Below are 11,974 nucleotides of genomic sequence, written 5' to 3'. Positions count from 1 at the left end.
AGCTGTGTGTTTCTCAAGTTGGGGTCCTTTTCCCCAGAAAAGAAAAAGATGTGTTATTCTGAAGAATGAATAAAAAAAAAAAGAAAAAGCTAAAATTATAGAATGCTGGTTTGCTTCATTCTGGTTTTAATCCCCTTCTTGAGCAGCTCTGGATATGTGCCAGGAGGTAGGGGTTTCCATGTGCAAACAAAGCGCCTGTACTTCCCAGCTATCCTCCTTCCCACTCAGTTTTAAAGTTCAGGTGTATAAGGCTCCACACAGGAGCAATTTCAGTCTGTGAGCTACTTTTGACAATGTGCAAGTGATCAAAATGCGCTCACAGTAAACACACTTCTTCCTCACTCCACTGCTTTTGTGGGGTGCCTTTCTCAAACCAGGTCTGTTCTATCAGGGTAACAGTTTTACAGCAGCAGGGCTGGCGCAATACCGTGGTCCAGAGTGTTGCTGCAGCGTGCTGGGTACTCCCCACCTCCCACAAATTAGGGGCCTTACAGCTTTCAAAACAGTGCATGTACTATTTAAATTGCTTCACTGGGAGGAGAATTATGTGTTCTGCAACGCCTCAGGACAATGAGCCAAAGGAACTATAGAATAGGAGCTTGGTGTTAGAGCCAGGGCTCTGCTTTGTGTGTGTTTTAGCCTGGTATGTAACATTACTTTTACATTAACATTTGTGGTTCCTTTTTTATGCACTCCAGCTTCACCATGCTTCCCCCTTTATATTTTAACAGTCAGAATTCTATGATCCAACCAGGGTGGCATGTTCAAAGCTCTACTTCTTTTTAGCACTGATTAAAAAAAAAACCAGGCAAAAAAACCCCTCAGAGTATTGACAGAGCTTACTTCAAATAGCTTTTATTAACACTAGGACAAGACTATAGCCAAAGAATTATACAAAACACAAAACAAAAAGGATTTTAACAACTTGGTTGAAGACTATTTCACGCCAATCCAGAGCTCATATATCTATAAACAACAAAGTTTTGGAGCACAATATTACTTAACATTACTCATTGGATGCTTTCAGATACAAAAACGTATCAGGAATAATAACAATGGTTCCCTTTACTCTTATGGAAATATTACTATTGACCTTTGAAAATGTTGTCCTTTGGGTCAGTCCCACTGATACTTTATCCCTTAGAATCTGCTCTGCCTGGAAAGACAAATTACAGATAAACTTTTAGAGATCTGAGCAAAAGGACTGTTTTTTACTGTAGAAACAGATAGCAACATCAATTTCCCAAGAAAAAAATAGACACTTCAGCTGTGCGTCCCTAGACCAAAAAGTCAGTGTTGTAAAAACCAACAGCAGTAAGTTTGCTTTGAAAGCTTTAGTTATGAGTTCACCAGGTATTGCTTTATGCTTTCCTACTGCATTCTAAATTAGAATATTAAGCCAATCATTAAATTTAAAATAGCAGTTAACTATGCAGCAAGAGACATGTGAACCATTCCCATAAGACATGTCATCTACACTCTTGTGAAGCCAATAGAATAGATCCACTACTGTCAGTGCTCTTTCAGACAGACATTTCTAGAAGCAGAACTGGCACTTCGTATCAGAAACAGGTATGTGTGGCCAAGCTTAGATCTGTTACCTGGGCTTTGTTTACAGTTTCATGTGGCTGACTGCAAAGTTCAGGTTTCTTCTCTAGCTGCCTCCCAGATATAACCCAAAGCCTGTTAGAGGAGGGATTTCAGTGCTCTTTGAACCAGGACATCCTATGGCTCTGTTACAGCCAATGTGTCTCTGGCCATGCAGACATACCATCGGAAGGGGGTAATATGTGGGGATCTTAGCACAGAATCACTCTCACTGCATAGCACCAGTGCCACGGGTTTCATGCATCCACTCAGAAGCATGGCTTCTGTATAAATTACAGCCCTTATAAATTACAGCCCAACTCACAGTGTGCTAATTGACATCCAAACAGCAGTATCTTTGATGGTGCAGAAGAATTTATATTTTGCTATAATCTATTTTAATATGCTGAACCACAGAGCAGGATGAAGGATTGTCCAGAAGACATATAATTGATTGTTGCTGGAACATCCTTTTTGGTCTTCACTCTCTGTGGTGTGTTACTTACTAGGGATTAAAACTGAGCTAGCGACAAGATGTCATGGGAGAAAACTTTTGGATCAAGCGAAAATATTACATTGTTAAAATCAAAATGGGTCCCTTTTGAGGCTTGAGAGGAATGTAAGTTTCACAATTTCTTTTTTTTTAACAGTCAGCAGACAGCTAGCTAAATTGTACTTTTAAAATACTGCTCCAGTTTGGATCTGTCACAAAAGCATTTAATTGCTGCTAGAAGTGACAAAGATAAGCTACTCTCATTCCCACACCAAGGGCAGGGGCATCTGTCACAAAAGACAGACTTTTTTTGTGTGGTTTTCTGTGTGCTACAAAAGGGGATTCAATTATAGGTATAAAAACGAAGCAAGTGACATGACAAAGAAAAATCTTGAATGACAATTTAGAACACAAACTCCTTCAAATCCAGGATGAAAAGCAGGTAGCAGAAACTTGATTTAAGAGAAATTCTTTCCTGGCAGGTTCCACACACTACATCCCCCCTCCCCAGGTACATATTCTGTTTTACTTCCATATGGAGTCTGTAAAAAAAAAAGAAAAAAAAAGTACAATGGTTCACAAAGCTCTATTGTGACCTTTAAACATAAAACAACCATGCACCAATATGCTTATGGAAAGGCCACTATTGAGAAAAAAAATAATTTCCCCTATCAGTCACCTTATGAAGTGTCTGCTGGAAGTTGATAACTTCTCGGGCAAATGCACAGTATACACACAGGGCAGCACACCTGGCTGCTGCTGCTGCTGCTACTTAGGACAGGAAATAGTACAGCAAGCTTCATGTCTGCATGTGTGTGGGCATGCTTGTGGGACAAGGGGGCATTTCCCAAAGAACAAACGCTCGCAGAGCACCTCCTTGCTCCTGCAAGCTAATAGGAGTTAGTTGTCTCACAGCCATCAGTGCCTTTGGAAAAGTTCCCTCTAATTCTTCGTCCCAGACACATTGCCCCGAAAGTGTCCTGCTGTCTGTCTACAAAAATTAGTTAGTCTCTACATTCTTGTTCTCTACAGGACCTCTGGTGTTGGCTGCAGCATAACCTTTCTAATATTTCATCTCCGGTTATGACTCTCAGCTTTTTAGAGAGGCTGCACTGAGATAAGACACCAACTAAAATACCACATACTCTAGAGAGGGATTAATTTTGCTACTTACATTCAGCTGGCAGCGTGTTGTTGACTTTTTTGCAAAGTAAAGAAATAGCCATCTTTGTTTGCATAACATTTTCTTTTTCTTTTATTATATTTATTTAAGATAGTTTAATGATTTTACTTTTCTCAGATTCACTTGCTTGGAATTAATTGCTTCATTTTCACTGAAAGTAAAATTAGGAAGGTACATGATTAAAAAAGGGAATAATTCTGTCATCTTTACACTGGCAAAATTCCCATGAACTTTGATTATTCACTAGGAATGTTGCCTGAAAAAGGATCATATAATCAAGCACTTCATTGCTGCAGATTATATTAAAGCCAAATGAGCACATACAGAACTCCTGCACACAGAATCCAAAAATGAAGTGCAAGACACTCTTAGGTTACAGCAGTTCTGAGATTTGCTGTTCCTGATTGTTCTCATTCCAGCCCAGGTAAGAGCATTAAGGTGGATAAAATTAATTCTTTTCTTCACATCCTGAGTCATATCTCTTCTAGTTTTCAGTTTCTACTATGCACTGAAGGACCCAAGAATACAAGAAAAGTATTTAATGACCTAAAAGTACAAGAAAAGCATAACAATACAAGAAAAGCCACATTCATCTTAATATTTAGTCCCTAACACTGGAGAAGAATATGAACTGGAGCAAGCATGTTAGTGGTACTTGCTGCTGAGGCATCTCTCATTCTGCTAGTTGGTGACAGGGACATCTTGATTCGGGGCAGAGTGCAAATGACTGCATGCTTCCCCTGGGGTGGGGGTACTGTGGGATGTCCCTCTGCCTGCCTGCAGCCCTCATACCACCAGCACCAGACAGAGGGTCACCCTGGCTCTGAATGCTCTCTGCCACCTCCTCAGTTTCACCTTCTCCATGGAATCACACACAGAAACCAACTTTTTTCCCATCTCGTTTATGCATTTTAGCTCATTTTTAGATGTAATCTAAGCTCAAATGTAGATATTTTGGCAGCCAGCATGAAATATCTGGGAATGAATTTTCAGAGGTGTCAATCCCTCTAGCCTAAGGGAGATGTCCATGGGAGACATGAGACACTGATGTCTCCTCAAAAACAGTTCCTAAGCCTCTGAATCTGGACATTTGAAACACGCAATTCATGCATCTTTCTGAAATGCTTGCAATTTCTTGTTGAATCCAGTTAAAACTGGGCATTTTTAAGAATGTCTATGTGAATATTTCCCTGGAAGTATGACTAAAATTGATGGAAGATATTTTAACTCAAATCCATGGGGAGCTATTGATGGTAATAAAAAATATTGTGAGAAGAAAACAGCAGCAAGTGAAACTGCCCTCTCAGAAAGTCCAGGTCTGCTTTGAAGGAAGTGTTGATATTCACCATAAGCCTCAATCATTTCCCACAGGGCTGTATGGTGCCTTGTAATGACATAATCAAAAAGTAATGGTGTTCTGGACTTAAAGGACAAAAAAAAAAAAAAGCACAGCCTGATCATCTCCCATTGAAATCAAAGAGGATTTTGCTATTGACTTTAGCGAGAACAGAGCTCTGGACACAATCTGTGTGCAGTTTATTTGCACATTTGCTTATCCAAACGATCCTAACTTCAACCAATAGTATGTCTAGATGTCTGTTTGAGACTACATCTGTATGAATGTATAAGTGTGAGTTTGTAATGTGGTTTAATTCAAATTATTTTGGCATTTTAAAAGCATTTCCAGCTACAAAGGACAGCTTTAGTTGATTTGCACCCCAGAATATAGCCTTTGATTGGAAAAGCTTGTAACTCACATTTCAGGTTGCAATTCATATTCAGTTTCATGCAAGCTAATGACACAATCAGATTTTGCATTTCAATTAATTTTTAAACGATGTTATTATGCACTCAATTAAAATTTTGCAGCCATTATTTCGAAACGGGAAAAGCTCTACAAGTTACCCATCTCATCAGCCATAGTCCTTGGTTTTCTTGAAGGGAAATTTCTTTGACGACTACAACAAAACTGCAGAAAATGGCAAGTAAGATTGCCATCACGAGTCTGCTGAAAATGCAGGATGAACTCCTCACTGCCTTAGTCATGTGAACAACTCCTTCAGAACAGCCCGAAGTCAGGCAAGGTGGCTTACACCAGGAGTTAATTTAGCCTGCTGGGACTCTTTGCGTTACTAAAACAAGCATGGTTTTGGCTTGTAAATGGGGGGGAGAATTTTATTTCACTTTCTGAGGGTCAGAATTTTATTTCCCTTTCTAAGGGGCATACATACATTTTAGAGTAAACCTTTCAGAATAAAAGTTTACTTCTCATTATAGGAAATGACATTCTTTTTTTTTTTTAGATTTCCCTTTTCAAAGCATGCCTCAGATTTCTAACTTGTAGGGGAGAGCTTTGGTATAAGTAATAAAAGTCTTTAAAACTAAAAAGCTAATAGTAAACAAACCCAAATGCATGAAAGATATAGTCTGACTGCATAACAAAAGAGAATTATATAATTCTATTTGAGTGAAATCTTTCATCTTTGATTTACAGGTTTGAGTCTGCCTATAACTGAAACCATATTGTTCCATATCTTTCATATCATGGCCTTCCCCAAAATCTTGTTTTAATTAAGGTTCCTTTCAGATTTCAGAATAAAAAGCATGACAGTCTTCACTTATGGCTTTAATTTTTTTTTTTTTTGAATTTGGAAAATATATAAAAAATGAACATCACTTTCTTTTAAAGACTGAGCAAACTATCAAATACTGCAAGCTAATACTTCACAGTATCTTCTGGGGTTCATTAAGTGAGAAAGTTGTAAACAAAATAAAAGTTACTGTAGCAGAGTTTTGTTCATTTGAAGTACTCTTACATACATGCCCTATCTCTTTCTCTGACGGTAAGGCAACACGTGTAACAGTTTAAGCGTTCATTATCAGCTAAAGGCACAACTCTATGTAACGTTCTCAAACATGGAATTAAACAGCTGAAGTCACATTGCAGGGAGATCTTGCTGCACTTTGGGGATCTAAAATAAAGCCTAAACCCTTTGAAGCTTCTTAAGCAACATCAGTTCTCTTGGTGCAGGACTACATAAAAGAATCAGTTCATATTCACGTCACGACCTGTAAAAAACACCCCACACAACCTCCACAGAAACACCTGAGCTTCAAATGAGCTGCACGCGGTTACTGAAGATCGTTGCTTTGGAGTCAGAACGCAGAAACATTTCAGAACAAACTAAAAACACATTTGAAAAACTATCCATACTTGATCTCTGCTGCACATATGGTGAGCGCTACTGTCAACTACAGAGGGTACAGCACTTTTTTTTCAAGGCAGAAGATCGCTTGTTTTAGAGAATCGTGAATGTGTTTTTATGATAGAAAAGATTACATGAAATGGGGAGGGATGACCAGGAAGAGGGAAGAGAAAATAAAGCACCACCAAGCACACTACTTCGGGGGACTTATAGTACAAGAAGAAGTCCTCTCCCTTTATCTAAAATCCCTCATCATAATTTAAACACTTTTCACTTATTCAGCTAAGAATTCATTAGAGGAGATTAAAAATTGGCACGTAAAATAAGGGTGGGGATTTTTCTTCATGACACAGAGCAAAGAAAACAAATTCTATTAACAATTTAACACAGTATGAAAAAAATTACCCAGTAAAAAGTGTCAGAAAGTGATTCATGGAGTTCACAGAGTATGTTGCTGGCTGTTGCAATTCTCATATCTATGATCTATCATTTAGAATTTTGCAATACTCTATTTCACAATTTCTGTTGGTGAGTGGGTCAAACAGCATATAAAAAGCATGCTCTAGGCTCTTTCTCTCAAGCCCGTTTTTCTGCAACTCTAGAATTGTAGCAGTTACATTTAAGGAATCTTTTGGGCTCTTTCAAGTCCATCCAAAGAACAAGTGAAGCTGCTATTCAGAGTGTTGTGCCCAGTGTTTATGTTCCATCTGATCTGTGCCACCCAAGAAGCAGACAAGACATGTCTGAGGGTGCTTTGGGGGATACACAATGATGTCACCCACAGGAAATATCAGGGAGGACTTGGCACTTCACAAGGCTGGCTCTTCTTCCATGGGCTCACCAGCAGCTCTGTAAAAATAAACAGGCAATCAGAATACAGCACAAGAGTACACAATGACATTGTAGATTTTCATGCATAATCAAAGCTGATTTTTCAGCTCTCTCAGATGTTTATTTGTGTTATTCAGTTATCCATAAATAGAGTTTCTTTCCTAGGAAGTATAAACAAATGTCAAGTGGAAAAACATTTTAGATCCAAGCAATCACCAAAAATGTTCCTGTTTATATTAAAATATGTCAGAATATTTTATAACTTTTTGTCCAGAAACGTACATGCTTTGTGTCAATAGAATCAAATAATTTCATGAAAAAAATAGCTGTGATACTTTTTTTTACAAGCTTTTGCAACTAAAAATACATGCATTTATTTTTTCAAGTGGGCCCATACCATTAAAGCAAAATAGCTCACTAGTAACCAAGTAGTGAGCAGTGTTTCCTCTGAGGTTCTTCTCCAGTCTCCTAATTTTTGATTTTGTTCTTTCACAAATGCATTGCCTGCCGGCCTGCAACTTTTGAGACTAAATTCTGAACCTGATCAGCAGATAGCTACCATAGAGAATGTATCTATTATAATATAAAATCAGACTATATGTGTATATTTTACTTGAAAACTTCTGGGAAATATTCAGCTTGGGCAGGATGAGCTCTCTAAGACAACCAATAAAAAAATAATGAGGACACATATGATGACCTGGCGTAAAGTCTTGTAATTCCTTGTATCTGACAAACTGCTGCACCTGAGGAATATCATGGCAATTACAAAATGAAAAGCTTTTGAGATCACTGCAAGACCTCACTATTGAAGGGCAAAGAATTTGGACAGAAATCATTTTTCATATCAGTCTGTCAGAATACCATATGATACATGAGTTTAAGAACTCCTTTAAAATAATAACTTCAAGTAATTATGAAATGAGGGGAGAACAAAACGTAAATGTAAATTAATAAATGGAGTGTTTACCAGATAATCTTGTAAGCCAGTATAATAACTGAATTCATTAAAAAATCTCTCAGAAAGCACAAACACATGAGATCCCATGGAAAAGAAAAGTAATTAATGGCGGCTTGCTTGGGCTTTGATAGTTTATTCAGCAAGGAGACCAGAGAATTTTAAATGAATCTGGAATTTATTAAAGTCTTTCCCAATGAAAAAATCTGCAGTATGTCTTTAAATGATTTTATACAGCTTATTCCTTCATGATTTGGAATGATCACAGCTAGCATGTTGAAAAATATGTCAGGTGAATGATATATGAAAAAGAAGATGTTTTTCAGACTAATCACTTTCCAAAGGGTATTGAACCTAGAAGATTATTGATCTATAAATCTCAAATCTTTTGTTCCTCACCACACGGTGGAGAATGTTTCCTATGTACAGTAACCACTGCAGCTCCCTCATTCCTGAGAGGTGAGGTGAAGTCCTCTTGCATTCTCTCTTTTTACCCTCTTGCATTGTGCTGGCTTACAGCACAGACCACACAGTGGCAGCCAGGGCGGGATGGAGCCCAACCTGCTGCTGAGGTCCTCAGGTGTGACAAAGGATCACGCACCATGTGGGGAATTCATACTGATGGTGTATGTTGCCGTTGTGCTGATCACACACTCCACTTTCTCCAGCCACTTTTGGGAAACCTGAACATCCTCTGGCATAACACGGAAGTGCAATAAGCCCTTGTTAAACATCCAGAACCTTATGTCTGTCAGGAAAGAGGATAATTTGGAAGCAGGTGACAGCTCAGTTTTTAGGTTCTGCTGTGAGTAAGCGAATGAGAAGCAATAGTTGTTAATAGATTTCAATTGGAGATTGGCAGAGCAGGAAGGAGTGAAGCTCTGGGAAACCTCTAGAAGTGGGAATGGGAGTTTGGTCTATTTATAAGAACTTAGGGAATCAGTACATGCAACAGTCTGTTCACATGTACTTGGCTTCTGGGACTGACATTCTCTTGACCACAGTGCAACTGAGAGGATCTTATTCAGGGCTTTATTCTTGGGAAATTTTTCACTGACAAGGGTGCTTCTGAGTGCCAGGAAGCACTCAGACATCCAGTGCTATATTCCAATATATTCCAACAATAGGTCAATATTCTGCATCAACCAGAGTGAAAGCACCAATAAAGATTTTTATAAGCGAGTGGCAGGTGCAAGGTCCTTTTTGGAAAAGGAGAGGAGGTTAGAGTGCCCTGGCAATCCAGCTGTTGTCTCTCGGTGTGGGTACTCTCACAGCCTTCTTCAGTCTCCTTTTGAAGACTTATGTATATGCTTTAACTTCATTTTATTCATGTCAGAGAAGTCACTGATCTTTCCAATGGCTTATCATTAAAAACATGTATTTTTATGAGATAACAGCTTAGGCCAGAGTTTTATGTGAGAGCCAGCACAGTTTCAGGGCCCTCAGCATATAGAGAAAAACACTCTAAGTCCCATAGCACTGAGCAGTGAATCAATATATACCCATTCTGCCAAAATCAAAAGTTCTCAAAAGAAAAATCGAGGGGGCAGAGTCTGACAGGCCAAATTTATGTTACTTCAGCTTTGTCACTGTTAGTTACATCAATTCAGTGAGTCTTCCTGTAGCTGACAGGAAGTTGGCATAAAAACATAAAACAGGCAAACCCCCCTATCCTGTATTGTATGCTCTGACTGGTTCCTCGAGACGCAGCTGTGAGTTCAGGTCTGATCTGAACTAATTCCATGTGGTCAGTAGATTCAGAAATACAACAGCTGAGACTTTACTGATTGTAGAATCACAAGTGTGATTTTTTTCTAAGGCTTCACTGTGGCTCATTTAAACTGCAAGTCCCTAGGAGCTGAGCCCTCTTGATTTTGATGTGCTGGGAAGAGTGCTCACCTTTAGCTCTCTATATGTACAATTCTGACCATGGCAGAATGAAGTAGTCTCTTTGCAGTTAATGCTAAAGAAAATGACTCTGTTTAAACCTTAAAACAAGAGAAATAGATGAGGTAAAAATCCTACCATATGGATAAAATCTGGAAAAACATGTGACATCTTAAATATTGTTCTGTGGCAATTGAGAATAAATGTTATTTATGAGAATATTATTTAAAATACTTAATATCCACCATTTAAAAAGTTAATATTTAAGAATATAGATAAACTCAGAACATCATCCAAAAAAGTAAATGTTTCTCTTACCCTTTTTTTAAAATTAGAATTACAGAGATTCCTCTTAGCTACATCATCACACACATAAAACTAAAAATTCAAGGTATGTTTCCAAGTCACAGAAACTGCTGAACAAAAGATAGATTTTCTGGCACGGTATGGCTGTTTTATGCCATAATCTGTTCCTAATTTAACTCAGCTGTCTCTGGGAAGATCGTTGTAATTGAAAAGCGATCCTCTGGTAGCAGAGAGCTGGGAAAAAAGAGGTACACTTCTATACCATAGAGATGATTTGGAGAGCATATAAAGATATTATATAAGAGATTCTAGTAAAATTGGACTTAGTATGGATCAAAGAGAAAGGAACTAAAAGTAAAAACTATCTTAGCTTAAGAGCAGAATAAAGTAACTACACGTATACTCTCAAAAGAGGAAATAATGTCCAAATAAGGCAAATTAAATAAAATATAAACTCTGGCAAGTTAAATGTAAATCCTCAATGAAGCAGAACAAAGGAGAGTCTGAAGAGCAACATGTTAAAGGCACAAAAGTTAATAATAAAAAGATCTTTCAAAATACATCAGAAGAAATGATCAAAGCATAAAAGGAGCATCAAGGAAGGTAGACCACAAAAGCAAAATGAACTATTTATATCTGAGTTCACTAGAGAAGTGTCAGGGAGATTTTATTATTTGCAGATGAACTATCTTAAACTGAATCAGCACCAGAACAAACTGATATATCAAACATTGCCCAATTTCTAAGAGCAGATGATATTTGTCTGCTAAGTTCCAGGGGAACGTGATTAGGATGCTGTTAAAGAAATAGTCTTTGAGCATATTCTAAAGCTGAACTCAGCATCCGTGCAAAAGGTAGAGAAGGCAACAAATGCAGTTCCCCTTTTGGAAACTACAGGAGATACAGTAAGCCTGTATGGGGAAATTGAAAGTAGTGATAGGCATGTAGGTAACAGTAATTTGAGTTAGGTCTTAACACTTACAAAGATGGCAAGCCTTGCAAATTTATTAGAAGTTTATGAAGGAAATTAGGGAAGAGGGATCAAGTGACATCCCTGCACAAAGAAAGTCTTCCAACAATTTCATCCAAGTGCTCTGAGGAATCCAGCACACGAGAGAAGGTCCTCTTATAGATTAACAATCCATCAAAAGTAGGAAACAGCAAATAATTTTCATTATTCACCATGGAGGGATTCTACAGAGTATCTGAAAAAGACTAGGCTGACTACCAGTAGATTTAGGTGATAATGTTTGCTGATCATGACAAAGTGCCAATACTAGTCAGTTCTAAGGTCCATAACACCATTGCTGAGTGGAAAAGCTAAATAAACACAGAATACCCAAAACGGGGGAGGACAGCTTTAACTGTTTTAACAAGGACGGCTGCTACCGAGAGCTCAGAATTAAGGGTAGTGGAGCAGAGAGCAACAGAAACAAAAAATCCCCAATAAAAGCTACATTGTAAATCCTCAATGTGCCCAGCTCCAATGTGCATGCAACTCCTGCATGCAACTCTCACTTCCT

At 38.2% G+C, this 11,974-nt stretch overlaps 1 protein-coding gene across 13 annotated transcripts in view; it reads right to left on the bottom strand.

The window, feature by feature from the left end:
• Positions 1 to 836: 836 nt before the first annotated feature.
• The window catches only part of HDAC9 (histone deacetylase 9), a 462,804-nt gene continuing 451,666 nt past the window's right edge, over positions 837 to 11,974 (bottom strand). For all 13 annotated transcript variants that reach the window (XM_027684600.1, XM_027684601.1, XM_027684607.1 and 10 more), the window contains one exon: positions 837 to 7,318. In XM_027684600.1, the coding sequence (XP_027540401.1) occupies positions 7,279 to 7,318 (40 nt within the window). In that variant the 3' untranslated portion in view covers positions 837 to 7,278. The remainder of the gene's footprint in view (positions 7,319 to 11,974) is intronic.

Source organism: Neopelma chrysocephalum, unplaced genomic scaffold (genome assembly GCF_003984885.1).
Source record: "Neopelma chrysocephalum unplaced genomic scaffold, ASM398488v2 Primary Assembly neopelma1_67, whole genome shotgun sequence".
NCBI lineage: Eukaryota > Metazoa > Chordata > Aves > Passeriformes > Pipridae > Neopelma > Neopelma chrysocephalum.
This window is presented reverse-complemented; position numbering and strand designations above follow the sequence as displayed.